The sequence below is a fragment of the Balaenoptera ricei genome, chromosome X, assembly GCF_028023285.1.
Source record: "Balaenoptera ricei isolate mBalRic1 chromosome X, mBalRic1.hap2, whole genome shotgun sequence".
Taxonomy (NCBI): domain Eukaryota; kingdom Metazoa; phylum Chordata; class Mammalia; order Artiodactyla; family Balaenopteridae; genus Balaenoptera; species Balaenoptera ricei.
In genome coordinates, this window is record NC_082660.1 from 37586398 (window position 1) to 37611431 (window position 25034).

Genomic DNA, 25034 nt, shown 5'->3' on the forward strand with positions numbered 1-25034 from the left:
TTTCACTAGTACCGAATAACATGGAAGCCATAAACTTACCTTTTAATGGGTGATCAACAATTTCCAAAACATGCAGTGGCATCAGGCCTTCCAACCTTGGCTTCAGGTAGGTTTCTTTCCAGCCTTTTCATGACAGAGTGACTATGCAGTGGTTTCCTGGAAAAGTAAGGAGTTGTCAGAAAAAGGCATTAGTTAAGAAGCACTGTGACTGAAATAAAGATGAATTCAGTTATCCGATTCACCACTTACTAGCTGAACAATCTTGGGCAAATCCCTTAATCCTCTCTGAATCAAAGTTTTTCATCTATATAATGGGGATGGTAATACTCCAGGTTTGTGAAAGTCAGCATTCAGCGGGATAACATGCTCAAAGGTTTGTGAATGCTTAATATAAACTATAATAATAGTACCAAATTCAAGGAACTCTGCTTGGGCCCATCATTGTACCACTGATATGTACTGGCTAGTTTCTTGGTTGCAAATAATAGGAACAAACTTTGATTAGTAAATTATGTCAGTTGTCCTACTCTAGTGACCTTTTACTGGCCCCAGATGCAGTTCAGGAGCGCATTTCGCATTTAGTTGTCCTGTCTCCTTAGTCTCAGTTCCCCAACCAGGGATTGAACCCGGGGCCCCAGCAAGTGAAAGTGCTGAATCCTAACCACTGGACCACTGGTGCACTTTTGAAAAAGTAATGGCCAGTGATTTTATAGAATGTCTCTCTATAAGATTGTTGGTTTGATATTTGCTCATGATGTCAGGAGGCACATGATCTCAATATGTCTAATCTTTGGTGACATTAACTTTTTTTAAAACTCTAATCCAAGAAATAAGAGAAAATTTAAATCTACATATTGAAATGGCCCACCATGTACTTCAGAAAATTGACATTAATCTATCAACTCTGAGACATATCTTATTAAAATTTTAGACTTTTAAGACAAAAGATCTTCAGGGCTTCCAGGCACAAGGTCAAGTTATTTATATGAATAAGAAAAGTTGCCTAGCATCAGACTTCTCGTGTAATATGCAAAGTACTGCGAGGGTGGAACAGCATTTTCAAGAAACCCAAGGAAAGAACATACAAGCCCAGAATGTTACATACATCTCAAACCATGGCTATAGAAAACAAGTTTCAGTTTTGAACCACTCTTAAAAGACACAAAAATAGACAAATGAAAAGACATCTTTTTGAATAGAAAAACAACATGTATATCAGTCGGTGTGCTCCAGAGAATATATGAAAAATACATATACACACACATATATACATGCACGTTTGTTTTAAGGAGCTGGTTCATGTGATTGTGGGCACAGGCCAGCAGGCTGGAAACTCAAGCCTGTATTTGTATGCTAGACGAGGCAGAATTCCTTTTTATAAGAACAGTCATATTGGACTAAGGGCCCACCCTTAGTACTGGGCCCACTCCAGTATGACCTCATCTTAACTAATTACATCTGCAACGACCCTATTTCCAAACGAGGTCACATTGTGTGGTACCAGGGGTTAGAACTTCAACATATCTTTTTGGTGGACAAAATTCAACCCACAACAACATCATAAAAATGTCAGTTCTTCCTAAGTTAATTAACAAATTTAATCTGATCCTGATGAAAATAAAAATGTTTTTATGGAGCTAGACAGGTTGATCCTAAAGTTTATATATGAAAAACTAAGAAAACAGTGAAAAGGAAAAGTTACAAGGGTGAACTAGCTCTACCAGATATTAAAACATAAAGCCTCTATGATTAAAACAGTATGGTTTATGCTAACATATATATGGAATCTAAAAAAAAAAAAGGTACCGATGAACCTAGTTGCAGGGCAGGAATAAAAAGGTAGACACAGAAAATGGACTTGAGGAAATGGGATGGGAGGGCGAAGCTGGGGCGAAGTGAGAGTAGCATCAACATATATACACTACTGAATGTAAAATAGTTGACTGGTGGGAAGCAGCAGCATAGCACAGGGAGATCGGCTTGGTGCTTTGCGATGACCTACGGGGGTGGGATAGGGAGGGTGGGAGGGAGGCTCAAGAGGGAGGGAATACGGGGACATGTGTATGCATATGGCTGATTCGCTTTGCTGTGCAACAGAAACTAACACAGTATTGTGAAGCAATTATACTCCAATAAAGATCTATTAAAAAAATAAAAAATAAAATGTCCCACTAAAAAAACAAACAAACAGTATGGTATTGATGCACTGATAGACAAACCAATGGAATAGAACAGAAAGTCTAGAAATAGACTGAAGTACATACAGAAATTTAGTATATGGTAGAAGTGGCATCTCAAATCAATCACTGGGCAAAGGTGAACTTTTGAATAAATGTTGGGGCGACAGGATACCCATTTGGGAAAAGATAAAACTAGATCCCTATCTCCCAGCACACGCAGGAACAAACTCCAAATGGGTGAGAGATCTAGATTTTAAAGAGAGAGAAAGAAACCATACAAGTATTGGAAGAAAACAGGGTGAATTACTTCAATGGCCCAAGTGTAGGGAAGAGCTTTCCCAACTTGACTCAAAACCCAGATGCAATGAAAGAAAAGGTTGATAAATTTGACTATCTAAAAATATAATTTTTAAAAAATTTTATTGAGGTATGTTTTAGATATCATATAACATACCTATTTCAAGTGTACAGTTCAATGGTGTTTTAGTAAATTTACCGAGCTGTGCGACACTGCCACAAATCAGTTCAGAACCTTCTCATCACCCAAGATCCCTCATGCACATTTACTATTGATCCCATTTTGCACTCTGGTCCCCTGAGCCAGGCAACCACTAATCTACTTTCTGTCTCTATATATCTACCTTTTCTGGATATTTTATATAAACGACATCGTATAGCATGTGGTCTCCTGTGTCTGGCTTCTTTCACTGGGCATCAGGTTTTTGAAGTTCATTTATGTCATAGCATGTATCCATAGTTCCTTCCTTTTTATTGCTGAACAGTATCCCAGTAATGGACAGACCACATTTTAAATGTCCATTCACAGTGTGAGGCTATTATGAGTAATGCTGCTAAAAACACCACAAAAGAAGAAAATATTTGCAACATACTTCACAGATAAAGTACTAATATTTCTAATATAGAGAGAACTTTCAAAATGAGAGGGGAGAAAAGTCCAAAATTCCCATATAGAAACAAGCCAAAGACATGAATTGACAATTCACCTAAAAGGATACTAAAATGGCCCTTAAACATGTGAAAAGATACTCAAATTCACTCATACTAAGAGTGCAAATTAAAACTACACTGAGAACATCAACTAGGATGGCTGCGATCAAAAAGAGAACAACAAGCGTTACTGAAGCTGTGGAGACACTGGAACCCTCGTACACTGCTGGTGGGAATGTAAGACGTTGAAGCCACTTTGGAAAAACAGTCTGACAGTTTTTCAAAAGACTAAACATAGAGTTACCATATGACCCAGTCATTCCACTCCTAGGGATCTACCCAAGAGAAGTGAAAACATACAACCATATAAAACAACCCAATCAAAAAATGGGCAGAAGAGCTTAATAGACATTTCTCCAAAGAAGACATACAGATGGCCAGTAGGCACATGAAAAAATGCTCGACATCACTAATTATTAGAGGAATGCAAATCAAAACTACAATGAGGCGCTACCTCACACCAGTCAGAATGGCCATCATTAAAAAGTCTACAAATAACAAATGCTGGAGAGGGTGTGGAGAAAAGGGAACCCCCTTCTACACTGTTGGTGGGAATGTAAGTTGGTGCAGCCACTATGGAGAACAGTATGGAGGTTCCCCAGAAGAGTAAACACAGAATCACCATATGATCCAGCAATCCCACTCCTGGGCATATACCTGGACAAAACTATAATTCAAAAAGATACATGCACCCCTATGTTCACAGCAGCGCTATTCACAATTGTCAAGACATGGAAACAACCTAAATGTCCAATGACAGATGAATGGATAAAGAAGATGTGGTACATATATACAATGGAATAGTACTCAAAAAGGAATGAAACAATGCCATTTGCAGCAACATGGATGCAACTAGAGATTACCATATTAAGTGAAGTCAAAAAGAGTAAGACAAATAACATATGATATCACTTATATGTGGAATCTAAAATATGGCACAAATGAACTTATCTACAAAACAGAAACAGACTCACAGACATAGAGAACAGACTTGCGGTTGCCAAGGGGTGGGGAGGGGAGGCAAGGACTGGGAGTTTGGGGTTAGCAGATGGAAACTATTATATGTAGGATGGCTAAACAATAAGGTCCTACTGTACAGCAGAGAGAACTATATTCAATACCCTGTGATAAACCATAATGGAAAAGGATATAAACAAAGAATGTCTACATGGTATAACTGAGACACTTTGCTGTACAGCAGAGATGGGCACAACATTGTAAATCAACTATACTTCAATTAAAAAAACAAAAAAACCCCAAAAAACAAAAACCTTGTACACAGATGTTCACAGCAGCATTATTCACAATAGCCAAAAAGCAGAAACAACCCAAATGTCCATCAACTGATGAATGGATGAACACAATGTGGTCTTTCCACATTGTAGAAGAGTGTTCTGCCATAAAAAGGAATGAGGTACTGACACACACACTACCACATGGACGAACCTTGAAAACATAAAGCTAAATGAAAGAAGCCAGACCAAAATATCACATATATGAAATGTCCAGAATAGGCAACTCCTTAGAGTCAGGAAGGAGTTGAGAGGTTGCCAGGGACTTTGGGGAGGGGACAATGAGGAGGGACTACTAATGGGTACGGGGTTTCTTTTTGGGGTGATGAAAATGTTCTAAAGTTGATTACCGTGATGATGGCACAGCTCTGTGAAAACACTAAAAACCATTGTACATTTCAAATGGGTGAATTGTATGGTATGTGAATTGTACCTCAATACAGCTGTTATTTAAAAAAACTACAGTGAGATACCATTTCTCATCTATGAGGTTAGCAAACATTCTAAAGCTTGACAGTATACTGTTGACAAGGCTGTGCGGTAACAGACACTCTTAAACATTGTGAGAATGCAAAATGGAAGGTGAATTTGTCAATATCTGGCAAAACTAGATTTGTTATTTACCCTTTGACCCAGCAGTACCATTTCTAGGGCCTTCCTCTTAAAATACACCAGTAACAACAAGAAAATACAGACACAAGGATATTCAGGGCTTCCCTGGTGGCGCAGTGGTTAAGAATCCACCTGCCATTATTAGGGGATGAGAGAAGATGGCGGAAGAGTAAGATGCGGAGATCACCTTCCTTCCCACAGATACATTAGAAAGACATCTACACGTGGAACTTCTCCTACAGAACACCCACTGAACACTGGCAGAAAACGTCAGACCTCCCAAAAGGCAAGAAACTCCCCCACGTACTTGGGTAGGGCAAAAGAAAAAATAACAGAGACAAAAGAATAGGGACGGGACCTGCACCAGTGGGAGGGAGCCATGAAGGAGGAAAGGTTTCCACATACTAGGAAGCCCCTTCGCGGGCAGAGACTGCGGGTGGCAGAGGGGGGAAGCTTCGGAGCCGCGGAGGAGAGCGCAGCCACAGGGGTGCGGAGGGCAAAGCGGAGAGACTCCCGCACAGAGGCTCGGCGCCGAGCAGCACTCACCAGCCCGAGAGGCTTGTCTGCTCACCCGCCGGGGCGGGCGGGGCTGGGAGCTGAGGCTCGGGCTTCGGTGCTAGCCGGGAGGGAGTCCGGGAAAAAGTCCGCAGCTGCCGAAGAGGCAAGAGACTTTTTCTTGCCTCTTTGTTTCACGGCGCGCAAGGAGAGGGGATTCAGAGCGCCACCTAAACGAGCTCCAGAGAAGGGCGCGAGCCGCGGCTATCAGCACAGACCCCAGAGACGGGCATGAGACGCTAAGGCTGCTGCTGCCGCCACCAAAAATCCTGTGTGCGAGCGCAGGTCACTCTCCACACCTCCCCTCCCGGGAGCCTGTGCAGCCCGCCTCTGCCAGGCTCCTGTGATCCGGGGACAATTTCCCCGGGAGAACGCACGGCGCGCCTCGGGCTGGTGCAACGTCACGCCAGCCTCTGCCGCCGCAGGCTCACCCCGCACTCCCTACCCCTCCCTCCCCCCGGCCTGAGTGAGCCAGAGCCCCCGAAGCAGCTGCTCCTTTAACCCCGTCCTGTCTGGGCGGGGAACAGACGCCCTCAGGCGACCTACACGCAGAGGCGGGTCCAAATCCAAAGCTGATCCCCAGGAGCTGTGCGAACAGAGACGAGGAGGGGAAATCTCTCCCAGCAGCCTCAGAAGCAGCGGATTAAATCTCCACAAACAACTTGATGTGCCTGCATCTGTTGAATACCTGAATAGACAACGAATCATCCCAAATTCAGGAGGTGGACTTTGGGAGCAGGATATATTAATTTTTCCCCTTTTCCTTTTTTTGTGAGTGTATATGTATATGCTTCTGGGTGAGATTTTGTCTGTATAGCTTTGCTTTATAATAGCTTTATTTTACTTCACTATATTATATCCTCTTTCTTTCTTTCTTTCTTTCTATTTTTTATCCCTTTTACTCTGAGCCGTCTGGACGAAAGGCTCTTGGTGCTCCAGCCAGGCATCAGGGCTGTTTCTCTGAGGTGGGAGAGCCAATTTCAGGACACTGGTCCACAAGAGACCTCCCAGCTCCACGTAATACCAAACGGTGAAAATCTCTCAGAGATCTCCATCTCAACATCAAGACCCAGCTTCACTCAACGACCAGCAAGCTACAGCGATGGACACCCTATGCCAAACAACTAGCAAGACAGGAACACAGCCCCATCCATTAGCAGAGAGGCTGCCTAAAATCACAGTAAGGCCACAGACACCCCAAAACACACCACCAGATGTGGACGTGCCCACCAGAAAGACAAGATCCAGCCTCATCCACCAGAACACAGGCACTAGTTCCCTCCACCAGGAAGCCTACACAACCCACTGAACCAACCTTAGCCACTGGGGACACATACCAAAAACAACGGGAACTACGAACCTGCAGCCTGTGAAAAGGAGACCCCAAACACAGTAAGATAAGCAAAATGAGACGACAGAAAAACACACAGCAGATGAAGGAGCAGGGTCAAAACACACCAGACCTAACAAATGAAGAGGAAATAGGTAGTCTACCTGAAAAAGAATTCAGAATAATGATAGTAAGGATGATCCAAAATCTTGGAAATAGAATAGACAAAATGCAAGAAACATTTAACAAGGACGTAGAAGAACTAAAGAGGAACCAAGCAATGATGAAAAACACAATAAATGAAATTAAAAATACTCTAGAAGGGATCAATAGCAGAATAATTGAGGCAGAAGAAAGGACAAGTGACCTGGAAGATAAAATGGTGGAAATAACTACTGCAGAGCAGGATAAAGAAAAAAGAATGAAAAGAACTGAGGACAGTCTCAGAGACCTCTGGGACAACATTAAACACACCAACATTCGAATTATAGGGGTCCCAGAAGAAGAGAAAAAGAAAGGGACTGAGAAAATATTTGAAGAGATTATAGTTGAAAACTTCCCTAATATGGGAAAGGAAATAGTCAGTCAAATCCTGGAAGCACAGAGAGTCCCATACAGGATAAATCCAAGGAGAAACACGCCAAGACACATATTAATCAAACTGTCAAAAATTAAGTATAAAGAAAACATATTAAAAGCAGCAAGGGAAAAACAACAAATAACACACAAGGGAATCCCCATAAGGTTAACAGCTGATCTTTCAGCAGAAACTCTGCAAGCCAGAAGGGAGTGGCAGGATATACTTAAAGTGATGAAGGAGAAAAACCTACAACCAAGACTAATCTACCCAGCAAGGATCTCATTCAGATTTGATGGAGAAATTAAAACCTTTACAGACAAGCAAAAGCTGAGAGAGTTCAGCACCACCAAACCAGCTTTACAACAAATGCTAAAGGAACTTCTCTAGGCAAGAAACACAAGAGAAGGAAAACACCTACAATAACAAACCCAAAACATTTAAGAAAATGGGAATAGGAACATACGTATCGAAAATTACCTTAAATGTAAATGGATTAAATGCTCCCACCAAAAGACACACACTGGCTGAATGGATACAAAAACAAGACCCGTATATATGCTGTCTACAAGAGACCCACTTCAGACCTAGGGACACATACAGACTGAAAGTGAGGGGATGGAAAAAGATATTCCATGCAAATGGAAATCAAAAGAAAGCTGGAGTAGCAATTCTCATATCAGACAAAATACATTTTAAAATAAAGACTATTACAAGAGACAAAGAAGGACACTATATAATGATCAAGGGATCAATCCAAGAGGAAGGTATAACAATTGTAAATATTTATGCACCCAACATAGGAGCACCTCAATACATAAGGCAAATACTAACAGCCATAAAAGGGGAAATCGACAGCAACACAATCATAGTAGGGGACTTTAACACCCCACTTTCACCAATGGACAGATCATCCAAAATGAAAATAAGTAAGGAAACACAAGCTTTAAATGATACATTAAACAAGATGGACTTAATTGATATTTCTAGGACATTCCACCCAAAAACAACAGAATACACATTTTTCTCAAATGCTCATGGAACATTCTCCAGGATAGATCATATCTTGGGTCACAAATCAAGCCTTGGTAAATTTAAGAAAACTGAAATCGTGTCAAGTATCTTTTCCGACCACAACGCTATGAGACTAGATATCAATTACAGGAAAAGATCTGTAAAAAATACAAACACATGGAGGCTAAACAATACACTACTTAATAACGAAGTGATCACTGAAGAAATCAAAGGGGAAATCAAAAAATACCTAGAAACAAATGACAATGGAGACACGATGACCCAAAACCTATGGGACGCAGCAAAAGCAGTGCTAAGAGGGAAGTTTATAGCAATACAAGCCTACCTCAAGAAACAGGAAACATCTCGAATAAACAACCTAACCTTGCACCTGAAGCAATTAGAGAAAGGAGAACAAAGAAACCCCAAAGCTAGCAGAAGGAAAGAAATCATAAAGATCAGATCAGAAATAAATGAAAAAGAAAAGAAGGAAACAATAGCAAAAATCAATGAAACTAAAAGCTGGTTCTTTGAGAAGATAAACAAAATTGATAAACCATTAGCCAGACTCATCAAGAGAAAAAGGGAGAAGACTCAAATCAATAGAATTAGAAACGAAAAAGGAGAAGTAACCACTGACACTGCAGAAATACAAAAGATCATGAGAAATTACTACAAACAACTCTATGCCAATAAAATGGACAACCTGGAAGAAATGGACAGATTCTTAGAAATGCACAACCTGCCGAGACTGAACCAGGAAGAAATAGAAAATATGAACAGACCAATCACAAGCACTGAAATTGAAACTGTGATTAAAAATCTTCCAACAAACAAAAGCCCAGGACCACATGGCTTCACAGGCGAATTCTATCAAACATTTAGAGAAGAGCTAACACCTATCCTTCTCAAACTCTTCCAAAATATTGCAGAGGGAGGAACACTCCCAAACTCATTCTACGAGGCCACCATCACCCTGATACCAAAACCAGACAAAGATGTCACAAAGAAAGAAAACTACAGGCCAATATCACTGATGAACATAGATGCAAAAATGCTCAACAAAATACTAGCAAACAGAATCCAACAGCACATTAAAAGGATCATACACCATGATCAAGTGGGGTTTATCCCAGGAATGCAAGGATTCTTCAATATACGCAAATCAATCAATGTGATACACCATATTAACAAATTGAAGGAGAAAAACCATATGATCATCTCAATAGATGCAGAGAAAGCTTTCGACAAAATTCAACACCCATTTATGATAAAAGCCCTGCAGAAAGTAGGCAAGAGGGAACTTTCTTCAATATAATAAAGGCCATATATGACAAACCCACAGCCAACATTGTCCTCAATGGTGAAAAACTGAAACCATTTCCACTAAGATCAGGAACAAGACAAGGTTGCCCACTCTCACCACTATTATTCAACATAGTTTTGGAAGTGTTAGCCACAGCAATCAGAGAAGAAAAAGAAATAAAAGGAAGCCAAATCGGAAAAGAAGAAGTAAAGCTGTCACTGTTTGCAGATGACATGATACTATACATAGAGAATCCTAAAGATGCTACCAGGAAACTACTAGAGCTAATCAATGAATTTGGTAAAGTAGCAGGATACAAAATTAATGCACAGAAATCTCTTGCATTTCTATACACTAATGACGAAAAATCTGAAAGTGAAATTAAGAAAACACTCCCGTTTACCACTGCAACAAAAAGAATAAAATATCTAGGAATAAACCTACCTAAGGAGACAGAAGACCTGTATGCAGAAAATTATAAGACACTGATGGAAGAAATTAAAAATGATACAAATAGATGGAGAGATATACCATGTTCTTGGATTGGAAGAATCAACATTGTGAAAATGACTCTACTACCCAAAGCAATCTACAGATTCAATGCCATCCCTATCAAACTACCACTGGCATTTTTCACAGAACGAGAACAAGAAATTTCACAATTTGTATGGAAACACAAAAGACCCCGAATAGCCAAAGCAATCTTGAGAACGAAAAATGGAGCTGGGGGAATCAGGCTCCCTGACTTCACACTATATTACAAAGCTACAGTAATCAAGACAGTTTGTTACTGGCACAAAAACAGAAATATAGATCAATGGAACAGGATAGAAAGCCCAGAGATAAACCCACGCACATATGGTCACCTTATCTTTGATAAAGGAGGCAAGCATATACAGTGGAGAAAAGTCAGCCTCTTCAATAAGTGGTGCTGGGAAAATTGGACAGGTACATGTAAAAGTATGAAATTAGAACACTCCCTGACACCATGCACAAAAATAAACTCAAAATGGATTAAAGACCTAAGTGTAAGGCCAGACACTATCAAACTCTTAGAGGAAAACATAGGCAGAACACTCTATGACATAAATCACAGCAAGATTCTTTTTGACCCAGCTCCTAGAGAAATGGAAATAAAAACACAAATAAACAAATGGGACCTAATGAAACTTAAAAGCTTTTGCACAGCAAAGGAAACCATAAACAAGACCAAAAGACAACCATCAGAATGGGAGAAAATATTTGCAAATGAAGCAACTGACAAAGGATTAATCTCCAAGATCTACAAGCAGCTCATGCAGCTCAATAACAAAAAAAGGAACAACCCAATCCAAAAATGGGCAGAAGACCTAAATAGACATTTCTCCAAAGAAGATATACAGATTGCCAACAGACACATGAAAGAATGCTCAACATCATTAATCATTAGAGAAATGCAAATCAAAACTACAATGAGATATCATCTCACACCGGTCAGAATGGCCATCATCAAAAAATCTAGAAACAATAAATGCTGGAGAGGGTGTGGAGGAAAGGGAACACTCTTGCACTGTTGGTGGGAATGTAAATTGATACAGCCACTATGGAGAACAGTATGGAGGTTCCTTAAAAAACTACAAATAGAACTACCATATGACCCAGCAATCCCACTACTGGGCATATACCCTGAGAAAACCATAGTTCAAAAAGAATCATGTACCAAAATGTTCATTGCAGCTCTATTTACAACAGCCAGGACATGGAAGCAACCTAAGTGTCCATCATCGGATGAATGGATAAAGATGTGGCACATATATACAATGGAATATTACTCAGCCATAAAAAGAAATGAAATGGAGGTATTTGTAATGAGGTGGATGGAGTTAGAGTCTGTCCTACAGAGTGAAGTAAGTCAGAAAGAGAAAAACAAATACAGTATGCTAACACATATATATGGAATCTAAGGAAAAAAAAAAAAAGGTCATGAAGAACCTAGTGGCAAGATGGGAATAAAGACACAGACCTACTAGAGAATGGACTTGAGGATATGGGGAGGGCGAGGGGTGAGATGTGACAGGGTGAGAGAGTGTCATGGACATATATACACTACCAAATGTAAAATAGATAGCTAGTGGGAAGCAGCCGCATAGCACAGGGAGATCAGCTCGGTGCTTTGTGACCACCTAGAGGGGTGGGATGGGGAGGGTGGGAGGGAGGGAGATGCAAGAGGGAAGAGATGTGGGAACATATGTATATGTATAACTGATTCACTTTGTTATAAAGCAGAAACTAACACACCATTGTAAAGCAATTATACTTCAATAAAGATGTTTAAAAAAAAAAAAAAAGAATCCACCTGCCAATGCAGGGGACACGGGTTCGAGCCCTGGTCCGGGAAGATCCCACATGCCGCAGAGCAACTAAGCCCGTGCACCACAACTACTGAGCCTGCGCTCTAGAGCCCGCATGCCACATCTACTGAAGCCCACGCGCTCTAGAGCCTGCGCTCCGCTACAAGAAGCCCGCGCACCGCAACGAAGAGTAGCCCCCACTCGCCACAACTAGAGAAAGACTGCGTGCAGCAACGAAGACCCAAGACAGCCAAAAATAGTAAATAAATAAAAAATAAAAAAAATTTATTAAAAAAAAAAAAGGATATTCAGCATTACTCGTACTCACAAAATAGTAGAAACTACCCAAGTGTCCAAATCAAGGCTATTGGCTAAATAAACGATGATACACCCACACAATGGAGTACTATGTAGCTGTAGAAAAAAGAATGTGGGGCTTCCCTGGTGGCACAGTGGTTGAGAATCTGCCTGCCAATGCAGGGGACATGGGTTCGAGCCCTTGTCTGGGAAGATCCCACATGCCGCGGAGCAACTGGGCCCGTGAGCCACAACTACTGAGCCTGCGCGTCTGGAGCCTGTGCTCCGCAACAAGAGAGGCCGCGATAGTGAGAGGCCCGTGCACTGAGATGAAGAGTGGCCCCCGCTTGCCGCAGCTAGAGAAAGCCCTCGCACAGGAACGAAGACCCAACACAGCCAGCCAAAAATAAAAAATTTTTTTAAAAATTAAAAAAAAAAATGTGGAAGATCTCTGTGAGGTGGTGTGGGGTGTTTCCAGGACATACTGTAAAGTGAAAAAGAGTTTAAACAGTCTGTTTCCATTTGTGTAAGAAAGGGAAATAAGTAAATATGCACATATCTCCTCACTTTTGCAAAAGGAAACACAGGAAGGATGAACCAGAAAACAATGTAGTTAGGTACCTATAAGTTTGGGGATGGGGGTGGACAGCATGGAATAAATCAGGGAGAAGACATCCCTTGCAGGGTGTATCTTTTTGTGTAGTTTAATGCTGAAAGGTCAGAGGAGACAGCTTCAAGGGGCTCCCACTGTCCAAATATGGGCTGATTAGGGCATCAAATTAAGGGGACAGTAAAGGATTATAACCCACTGAATAAAGTAGAAATCCATGAGACCACCTTAATAATAAATAGGTACGTATATAAAAGGGGGGAGAAGGGGGGAGTTCCCTGGCGGTCCAGTGGTTAGGACTCAGCACTTTCACTGTCAAGGGCCCGGGTTTGGTCCCTGGTCGGGGAACTAAGATCCCGCAAGCGGCGCAGCGCAAACAAACAAACAAAAAATGGAGAATGGAGGGTCTTCCTTACAGTAATGTTGACGGATATATATGGAAGGACTGGTGGAACTGGAAAATCACCACTCTGCATCCATCATAGTAAATATTGATTTGGAGAAGATGGATGCTGAATCTATGGGAGAGAAAGTCTGACAAGGAGCAGGATATTTACATAGTCTTAAAGTAATTACCTACTGAGCGTTTATTAGCTGCAAGGGGCAGTCGTATCTCTGCAGTGGAGAAACTGGACAATGCCTTGACTAGGTAATGAAAATGGACATCAGCAGTGAGGGGCAGACAGACACGTGCTTCTGGATGTGATACTCTGAGAAGGACACAGATCACTTTGACAGTATTTTGGCTGAGATGTGACTCTGTGAGGAAACATCAGGCAGGCCCCAACTGAGGAACAGTCTATAAAATAACTGGTCTGTGCTCTTCAAAAATGTCCACGGTATGAAAAACAGAGAAAGGCTGAGGAACTGTTCCAGATGAAAGGGGACTACTAAATGCCCTGCGTGGGTCCTGTACTGAAGAGAAAAAAATGCAATAAAGGACATTTTGGGGACCATTGACAAAACTGAAATGTGCACTATAATTACATAAAATATTGTATACAACGTTTCATCAGTGATAACTATACTGTGGTTACATCAGAGAATATCTTTGTTCTTAGGAAATACACAGTGAAGTATTAAGGAGTAAAGCAAAATGATGTCTGCAACCTACTCTCAAATGATTCAGATAAAAAGTAATGTGGGGCTTCCCTGGTGGCGCAGTGGTTGAGAATCTGCCTGCCAATGCAGGGGACACGGGTTCGAGCCCTGGTCTGGGAGGATCCCACATGCCGCGGAGCAACTGGGCCCGTGAGCCACAATTGCTGAGCCTGCGCGTCTGGAGCCTGTGCTCCGCAACAAGAGAGGCCGCGATAGTGAGAGGCCCGCGCACCACGATGAAGAGTGGCCCCCACTTGCCGCAACTAGAGAAAGCCCTCGCACAGAAACGAAGACCCAACACAGCCATAAATAAATAAATAAATAAATAAATAAATAAATAAATAAATAAATAAAATTTTAAAAATATATATATATATATAAAAAAAGTAATGTGTGTTTGGATTATATATATATAAATATATTACATATATAGATACACACACACACACACACACACACACACACATATACACATGCATATGTATAAAGAGAACAATAAAACGAACATGGCAAAGTTTCAACTTGGCTGCAGTGGTTGGTACTGTGTCAACCCGGTAGAGCCGGAACTGTGGTTCCCGGAATCGCCTTCCCCGCGCGATTCCAGGGAAGAGCTGGCTCAGACATCACTGCAAGAGGTTTGAAGCAGAAGGAAACCGACTCTCAGAAGGCAGCGGGGTTAAACGCAGTGGAAGGCAGGCAGGCAGGCACAGAGGTGCTGGTGGACCGCAGCTTGTTCTCTTCTCCTCCGCTCCGCGGCCAGCTCGTCCCCCTGACTGCGGGGCTGACCCCAGCGCCTCTCCCCAGGCCCAGCACTAGACTCCTGGCCAGCCTCCCTTCAGGGCCCAGGCCCCGCTTTGGCTCTTCGCACTGACCGGCTGTCGACTCTTGCTCCCTCCACCTCCCCCATAACCTCCCCAGCTCCGTCCCGTCTATTCGCTGCAATAAATCCCTTCTCACGCTCAGCGGCCCTGCTTCCCGGATAGAACTCTGACCTTGGTGGATCTCAGGAAAGGGTATATGAGAATTCTCTGCATTCTTGCAACCTTTTTGTAAGTGTGAAACATTTTCAAAACAAAGTTTTAAAACATCAAATTTTTCTAAGATTTAAAATACTTGATGATCCTTTCAGTAAAAGGTTAACAGAAGGTTTTTTCATTTCCGGTGCCAAGACTATGTATGAGGAGTAGGCACTGACCTATTTCCGGTGACAGGATGCTGCAAATGAGGCCCTGGCAGGGGAGGGGGAGGAAGGCCTGCAGCCTTCTGCTTCTTTCACCACTGACCTGATCTGAGGACACAGGAATAAGGCAGACATGAAACAGAAGATGGGGAGGAAGCCACGGTCCACTGGGGGCCGGACCCAATGATTCCCCTCCTGCCACGCGATTGCACGGAGGGTCCCAGACCAGAACAGGACACAGGGGGTGTTTTATAGCTAGAGAAGCTGAGGTATAACACACTTAATTGACGTTCTCTTAGCTACTGGAAGACGCTGGATAACCACGCAGGCTTCAGCCACTGTATTCACATGTGGGGGAAAAACGGCATAAGAAGGCAAAAGATTAGAATCAGGGCCACAGATGGCTCTAAAATTACTTTTTGCAGTAACTGAAAATAGCAGAGCCAATATATCTGCCTACTGTTTTATTCATCCAGCTTCTCTTGAGGCACTGTGCTATTGATTCCCTTTGGTAGAATGTGAGAGCAAATATTCCAAGGAAATCAGCATAATATGTGGCCAAAAAAAATTTCATAAAATACCTAAATCCTAAATGTTCAGTTTTCACAGCCATAATTCAGGAATAGTCTTATGTCTTATAAATGTTGGCCAGCATTCCAGGGCAGCTCTAATGAAATACAATCTCTGATTTTTGTTTTAAACGACAAGACAGAAAATCATTTAAAAAATAAACTGCTGGGACTTCCCTGGTGGCGCAGTGGTTAAGAATCCTCCTGCTAATGCAGGGGACATGGGTTCCAGCCCTGGTGCGGGAAGATCCCACATGCTGCGGAGCAAAGCCTGTGCGCCACAACTACTGAGCCTGCGCTCTAGAGCCCGCAAGCCACAACTACTGAGCCTGCGTGCCACAACTACTGAAGCCCGCGTGCCTAGAGCCTGTGCTCCGCAACAAGAGAAGCCACTGCAATGAGAAGCCCGCGCACCACAACGAAGAGCAGCTCCTGCTCGCCGCAACTAGAGAAAGCCCGCGTGCAGCAACGAAGACCCAACGCAGCCAAAAATAAATTAATTAATTAAATGCTGTCATCATTACAGTAATTCTTTCCCCCCACCCCCTGGGCCGCACTGCAAGGCTTGTGGGATCTTAGTTCCCCAACCAGGGACTGAACCCAGGCCACGGCAGTGAAAGCGCCGAGTCCTAACCACTGGCCCACCAGGGAAGTCCCATTACGGTAATTCTTGATTCAGGCAAGAATCATCAATGGATGCTAAAATATTTGATGAGGAAATGGATATTTACATAGTCTCAAAGTATCTCCCCACAAATTACTTATGAATTACAAAGGGGAAAATACTGACTTTACAGTGGAGAGACCTAGTGAACATTACCTTGGTCTCTCACTAGTCACCAGAAGGCCACCTTCGTCTCACTAATGGCCATCATGTGCCTGCTAAGGTGCCGCGCCGGGCACAGGATGTCACTTCTGCAGGGCTCCTGCCAAACATGAACTCCCTGCACGTGGTCGTGAGGAAACATCAAGGGAACCCAAACTGAGGGACATTCTATCAAACCGCTGGCCTGTACTCTTCTAAAGTGTCATGGTCATGAATGCTGAGGAAAGGTGGAGGAACTGTTGTAGATTAGAGGAGGCTACAGGGACATCACAATTAAATGCAATGCGTGACCCCAGTCTGCATCCTGGACTAGAAACAGAAGATTGTTACACAGGACATTTACTGGGACAATTGGCAAAATGTGAATAAGGACTGTAGATTACAGTACTATATCAACGGTAAACGCCTTGCTGTTGATGGGTATATTGCGGTAACGTAAGAGAAAGTCCACGAGCGTCCGCATGCTTAGGAAAAAGACACTGAAGTTCTGAAGTTCTTAGGGGCAAAGAAAACCATAAAGCGAATGTGTCAGAATGTTAACAGTTGGTAAATCTTGGTGAAGGATATACATGAGTTCTTTTCACACTTCTTGCTTTGCCATTCTTGTTTTAAACTATTTTAACTTTTCTGTGAATTTGAAATTATTTCAGAATAAGAAGTTAAAAAGAAAATAAATTAAAATCAAAAGGTGTGCTCTCCATGGTCCACTGCCCTGGAACTCACTGAGCGGTCACGTGGGTCCGGATCCTTCACGTCCAGCAAAATGTCATGAGACCTGTAAACCTGGAATCTTCGTTAGAATAAAGTATGCGATGGCAAGTTTTCAGTAGACTGGGGAAAGGTAGGAATCTATCTTAGTATTTGCCAGTCTTCTCCCAGCGTTTTCCTTTGAAAGATGACAGTGAACTTGCCCTCCATGTTCATGTGTCTCAAGGTGGAGCCACACAGTAGGCCCTGACAGCTTTATGTTGGCACAGAGAGTAGAAATGATAGTAATGGTAAAGAAATACTATCAATAATAATAATAAACCTTTAGCTGCTTAGTCTCATCTATTAAAATACAGTGAAATATACAGCAGCCTAATTTCCCTGTGCGGAAGGGTAATCCCAGGACAGCATTACCGATGTTCTCTAATCCTAAAACTGTTTTGCCACTATCTTTGCCAGGTAGGATTCTCTACAGCTTTGCCCATTCCTAGCCTTGTATCCTTCTCAAGTCTCCCCAAGTTCCATTACAGTGTCTTACCCTCCATTTGGGCCATTCACTGCAACTGTAACAACCAACAAATATCTACCAGGCACAAACCTTATACAAAGACTATATTTAGCCAGGCATCTACCAGCCGGGAATCTACCAGGAAAGTCACTTAAACGTTGCCTGTACCGTTGTCTGTACCTCCGTTTCTCTAGCTTTAAAATGCCCCTCTGAACAGGCAGATCTTGTCTTGTTCAATTTGGGCCACATCCAGTCAACATGTTAGAAAGGCTTGTGGGGAGAAGGAATATTTCATCTGGTGATACTTCCGCTGGTCTAAGGGAACTTACAACATAGTTGGAAAGACAGAAACACATCAGACGTTAAAGTGATTTGTGCAGAGGATTACTGCGAGAGAAGGAAATCTTAATCCTGGTCTACCATGAATTTACCGAGTCACCGTGGCAAATGACACAATTCCCTAAAGCTTCCTGCCTTACTTGTAAACTGAGAGGGTTGGACTGGACGATAATAATGATAACAGGTAAAATTCACTGAGCACTTCTTATACACCAGGCCCTATATTAAGCACTGAACATGGATGAACACACTGAAACCTCACAATACTGCTGTGAGGTAGGTACCACTATCATCCCTATTGTACAGACAATCCGTGAGATCCAATGTTCTAAGGTCATGTGATTTCAAGTTAAAGAATATGGTAGACTGTAGTTTCCAAAGGTGGTCCAACAATATTTCCCATCCCACATGCTCTTCTTAAAAAGTATGACTTTGAACATTCCTGCCTTACAGAGGTGGGTCTATGTCCGCTCTCGTTGAGTTTGGGTGGGCTTTTGTGTGGAGAAAGTTATGTTATGGGACTTCCGAGGCTAGATCATAAAAGCCAATAAATACAGCTTATATTAGCTTTCTATTGCTACACAACAGATTATCACAAACTTAGTGGCCTGAAAGAACACCCACGTATTAGCTCACAGTCTGTAGGTCAGAATTCCGGGCACAGCATGGCTAGGTTCTCTGCTCAGGGTCTCAAAAGGCGTGCATGCTGTTGGAAGAATTCAGTTCTTTGTGGCTGTAGGACTGAGGTCTGCCTCTCCTTGCTGGCACTCAGCTGGGGCTGCCCTCAGCTCCTAGAGGCTGCCGAAATTCCTTGCCACGTGGCCCCCTTCACACTCAAAGCCAGCTACAGAGAATCTCCCTCAGGTCAAATCCCTCTCACACTTTCAATCTCTGACTTTCTCCGTCTCTGACCTCCAGCCCCACACTCAAATGGCTCATGTGGCAGAGAGAAGACACACAGAAGAGGAGGAGGCAATGTTACCATGGAGGCCAAGACTGGAGTACTGTGGCCGCAAGCCAAGGAATGCTTGTAGTCACCAGAAGATGGAAGAGGCAGCCCCAAAAGGGAGCGTGACCCTGCTGAATTCTGGACTTTTAGTCTCCAGAACTGTGAGAAAATAAACTCGTTGTCTTAAGCCAAAAACAAAACAAAACAAAGCACCTCATGTGATTAGGTCACGTCCACTTAGAGAATCTCCCTATGTTAAGGTCAACTACTTTGGGACCTTAATTATATCTGCAAATTCCCTTTTGTCATATAATCATGGGAGTGATATCTAATCATATTCATAGGTTCTGCCCACACTTGGGGGAGATTATGCAAGGGCAGGGGTCATTGGGGGTCATTTTAGAATTCTGCCTACCACATAGCTTCTGTTTGATTCTCTTGTTACACTTGTTCTTAGGCACCATGCTGTGAGGAAGCACAAGCAGCTTTAATAGTCCCAGCTGAGTTCCCAGTCAACAACCAGTATCAACTTGCCAGCCTTGTTAGTGAATCATTTTGAAAGTGGATCTTCCAGTGTCAAGCTGAGCTGCCCCAGCTGGCCATGCATGGAGCAGATAAGTTGTCTCCATTGACTCCCACCCAAATTGCAAATCTCTGAGTAAAATAAAGGATTGTTGTTGTTCTAAGCCACTATGTTTTGGGGTGATTTGCTACACAGCAATAGGTAATCAAAATCAAGTAACAACCTATGTGAGACGATCTACAAGTACTGATAGCTTCTTGTGGACAAGGAGTGGCAACTTATATTTCTTTTAGGACATTGGAGCATCTGGCAGGGTAGGCCTAAAATGTCATTCAATTCATGCTTGCTGACTTATTAATTCAAATGTATACTTACCTGACTCACACCAGTATACCAGTCATTGATATTTGGAAGCCCAGTGCTTTAAAAGGGTTATATGAAAATGATGCTGCTTTCCTTTTGAACAATGGCTATACCGTATATTTTAAAGCTATATTTGTAAAACATCTGGGATGTAAATGAACATAGATAATGAATGTATTAATTTTTAAAGGTATAATGGGCTTGTTGGTAAATCACTACTTAAAGTATTAATATTTCAACGTATACTTTATTACTTTTCAACACATTACTTTTACTGGAAAAGGTAGAAAACACTGGGAAAAGAGTCATCAGTTTTGTCATTAAGAATTTTCATCAATGGATATTAACTATTAGGTGAAAGACTTATCCATACACTCTCATAAGAGGCTCCCCTTGGATCATCTGTTGATTACATAGAGGAAAAGGTCCTTTACAATGGAGAAATCTGGCAGACAACTCCTTAACCGAATGATCAAACTCACTATCACCAATGAGGGAACAAAGTGATATCACGTGCCTCCCACTGTGATGCACTAAGGACACAACCACACGTGTATAGTATTCTTGCCAAAAAACATTCAACTTAAATTTAATTAAGAGAAAACAGACTAATTCAAATTAAGGACATTCTGAAAAAAACACTGACTTGTACTTTTCAAAAATATCAATGTCACAAAAGACAAAAAACGCTGGGGAACTCTTCTAGATTAATGTAAAAGAGATGATAACTAAATGTGAATCTTGAGTGGATCCTGGATCTCCCCCCTCCAACAATAAAGAAAAAAAACAGCCATAAAACTGTAACACTTAATTAAATATGCACTGCATATTAGATGATAGTACTAAACGTTAAGTATCTGAGTGGATTATTGTACTGTGGTTTGTAGGAGAAAGTCCTTGTGAAGAGCCAGATGCTGAAATATTTAGAGGTGAGACGTCGCTTCGCAAGTAACACTCGGGCAAATTGTGCAAAGAAAATTCTGTACCTGGCCGAAGAATTCTGTATCAACATCTAGTCAACGCTGTCCACAGACTGGAGAGAAGAGAGTTTCCCCCTGTGTAGCTGAGAAGTAGTCAGCAGGACCCTCGCCTCCCTGGGCGAGGAGCTTTCAGGTGGCCGCAGCACGACGGGGAGCGAAGGACGAGGCTGTAATCCCACCTCCACTTAGAAGCACACGCATGCACACTTTACGGCAGTCACGCGAAGGCACGAGGGCGAGGCTGCGCCTCGCGTTTCCAAAGACAGGCACGGCAGCTGCACGCGCCATCTGGTGCACTTTACGGCAGAAACGCGAAGGCACGAGGGCGAGGCCGCGCCCCCGCCCCCAAAGCTACGCAGGACGGCGGCACGTGCTGTCTAGCGCGCTTTACGGCCGCCGCACGAAGGCGGAGGTTCCGGGCCGCCGCAGGGTAATCAACGGTTCCGGGCTCTGCGCTCCACCTCGTTGTCGGTTGGCTGTTCATCCGTTGGCGCTCCCACGGCTCGGCGATCATGGCGGCGGTGGCGGCACTGTGGCGGAGGGCGGTGGAGATCGTGAAGACCAAGGAGTTCCGGGATTACGTGACCAGCACGCACTTCTGGGGTCCAGTGGCCAACTGGGGCCTCCCGCTGGCCGCCTTCAAGGACATGAGGGCGCCGCCGGACATCATCAGCGGCCGCATGACGACGGCGCTCATCTTCTACTCGATGGTCTTCATGCGCTTCGCCTACCTCGTACAGCCTCGCAACTTGCTGCTGATGGCGTGTCACGGCACCAACGTGGTGGCGCAGAGTATGCAGGGGGGCCGCTATCTGATCTACCACTAGGGCGGCGCCACGGCGGCCACAGCCGCTGCTGCCTCTGTCGCCTCTCCCGGCTCTACCGCCGCTACCCCCGCTACCACCCCGGCAGCTGAAGACCCTGTGACTGACGGCGACTGCCTGGAGGTCACCGACTACGATCCGCTGACCCCAGAACATGATTGAGAGGGCCCTATCAAATCTTTGCAGCTTGCAAGCACTGAACTGTTCTTCCTAAAGAAAAGATCCATAAAAAGTTTTGTTTTGACTCTGAAACAGTGCGAATCTGATTGAAACCTGCAGTTCTGTTAATAAAAAATGGCAAATAGCACAGAACTGAAGCTGTTGAGTGTTGTTTATTTCGTGACGGGGAAATAAAATGGTTTTTAGAAGGTGAGGGTAGATTGGCTAGTCTTCCTCTACACGGAACATGCAACTCGAGGGTTAGTTTATATAGGGGAGGAAGGCTGAATGAAAGACACTTCAACTTAGCTAATTTATTGATTTTTTTTTTAAGCTCTCTTGGGAACATGCTTTTGTTACTTGTTTTGGGTGTCCGGGCCAGATAAGCCACAATGTCTGTACGCCAAAAAATTCCAAGGGTTACTTCTACTGAGGGAAATACTTCCGAGTGGGTTTAAATGAATTCAGTGAAATCCAGCTCAGACTTTTAAGGAGTACTTAGCAAGAGAGCCTAGAATCTGTTGATGACCGGGAGCAATGACAGAACCTTCAATGGAATCAGGATAAATAAACAACTCAGCGGTCAGTGGCTGTCAACCCTGAATTCTAGGTAAACAGAAAATAAAAACGACAAGATCATAATCCTTTCCTCTTTTCCTCATGCCTAAAAATGGGGGAACTGGCAGTTTGTAAAGCTGATGAACCTATCACCCTGTGTTGCACTCTAGCTAGGGGTGAGGGTGAGGGTCAGTGGTCAACAGTATTAGCCCAGGGTATCCCCCTAGGAATCCTATGGGTGCTAAAGGACTTTGCTTAAACCTGGGAGCATGAGGAGGGAAAAGAGAAGGGTGGGGCTTTGGGTGTAAGGCCATTACCTCTGCAGCAGAGGCTGCCCTTTAGGATTTGACCCCCAATCCCCCCTCCCTCTGGAGAATGGGGGAAGTTCCAGGGTGGTCTACTGGGGAACCCCAATGTATGTGATCAAAAACCCTACTTTTGTTAAAGATTTCAAATGCAAAGATATTGAAAACAACTCTGAAAGTTTCTGAAGACATCAGGTTTTGGACAAGACAGGCACAAGTTTACCTTCTGTGGCACCTAAGCAGTAAGTCCTCTTTGTAGGCAGTTTCTGCATTTCACATTCTGCATACAGGGGGAAAAACAAACCCTGGAAAGTGACAGTGTATGAGTTATCTATTGCTGTGTAACGAATCACCCCCAAACTTAGCTTAAAACTTAAAACAACAAATATCTCACATAATTTTGGAGGGCCAGGAATCTGGGAGGGGCCTAGTTGGGTGCTTCTGCCTTAGGGTCTCTCAGCTGTCTGCTGGGGCTGCAGTCTCTGAAGACTTGCTGGAGGATCCACTTCCAAGCTCACTCACATGGTTGTTTGCAGGAGGCTTCAGTTCCTTGTCATGTGGGCCATAGGGCTGCTCACAACATGGCTTCCCCCAGAGAGAGAAAGCCCAAGATGGAAGCCATAGTCTTTTATAGCTTAATCTGGGAAGTGACATACCATCACTTCAGCTGTGTTCTCTTGGTCACATGGACCAGCCTTGGTATGCTGTGGGAGGACAACACAAGGGTGGGAATAGCAGGAGGCAGGGATCATTGGGGGCCATCTTGGAGACTGGCTACCACACGTGGCTCTGAAATAAAAATTCTCCTGCCTTCCTGAAACTCAGTAGGAAGTAATAAATCATGTAAGGTCATAGCCCACCTTCCCCAAGAGATGTCACAAAATGCTCAGTTTACAGTTTTGTGGTCATTACAAACATGCATATATTACAGAGGATGGGTTTGAGAAGCAGGAAAGAAGTCTCTGGAAGATAGGTGGTAGCTCATAATATTTTAGATAGTTCAGACTATCATACGTTAATAAAAAGCAGTTCTGAAATGAATCATAACCTTTATCGAGATTTTTATTAAAATTTTAAAGGATTTTCCCCCTTTGCTCTTACATGAGTGGAAATTAATGCATTTTTAGATTTGTTTTACAAAATGTATTTTGTAATTTGACTATTATATTTCAGTAAAAGGCCACTGTCTGTTGAAGACATATCAGAGCAGGTAGGTTTCTAATTAACCTGGTAAGGGGAAAATAGGTAAACCCTGCTGATAGTTTCCTGTCACTCTACATTTATAATTTAGAGGGCAAAAGGATTAGAGCAAATATCCAAAAGATTGCAACACCTCCATTCTAATGCAATGCTCCACTTACAGGATCTAATTTGTAGTATGCCCACCCAGCTAAGAGCTAACCCTTTGTTGCCTAGGATATTAGTGTTTAAAGCCATGTAAGTGATTAATACTTTAATAAAAACACACCCTTCAAATCATTAGGGTAATAATCATTTCATAATCTCCCCAAACTCTCAAACATAATTCTTTCTGGTCTTGGCAATTTAACTTAAACTGTCTACAGGTCTCTACCACTACTTTGTGAAGCCAATAACATTTTCCAAATAGGCAGAGCTATTTTTTCAGAAGCTTTTGTTATTGACACACTATTGTTACTTCCCAGAATTTGGGTTTTATACTGAGTTTAATAAGTAACGTCTTTCTCTTTAGGTCCTCTGACCTTCCTGGCAAAGCCCAGGCTAAAATCCAACGAACTGCCTTATCTTTACAACTCTAATGCTACAACCCTTTTTCTCCTCTAATTCTTTCAGAACTATGAACCTCATACTGTGTCTCAGGGAGAGGCTGGGAATAAATCACATTGCTGGACAGAAACAAAGCACTTAGAGATGATGAAGCCCTGTGCGGGAAGGAAACCACTTCCTGGGCCTCTCCTGACCCTGATAACTCACGAGTGCCCCTGGAGGTGGAGCTGACCCCCGCAAAAATGGAGGCTACAATATATTCCAGGAAGCGTGACACATTAAGTC

At 42.9% G+C, this 25034-nt stretch overlaps 1 protein-coding gene across 1 annotated transcript; it reads left to right on the plus strand.

Moving 5' to 3' along the window:
* Positions 1–21669: 21669 nt before the first annotated feature.
* Positions 21670–22143, plus strand: MPC1L (mitochondrial pyruvate carrier 1 like). The gene is given in 1 exon segment (XM_059910370.1): positions 21670–22143. A coding segment is annotated over 1 exon segment (474 nt).
* The last annotated feature ends 2891 nt before the right edge of the window (positions 22144–25034 follow it).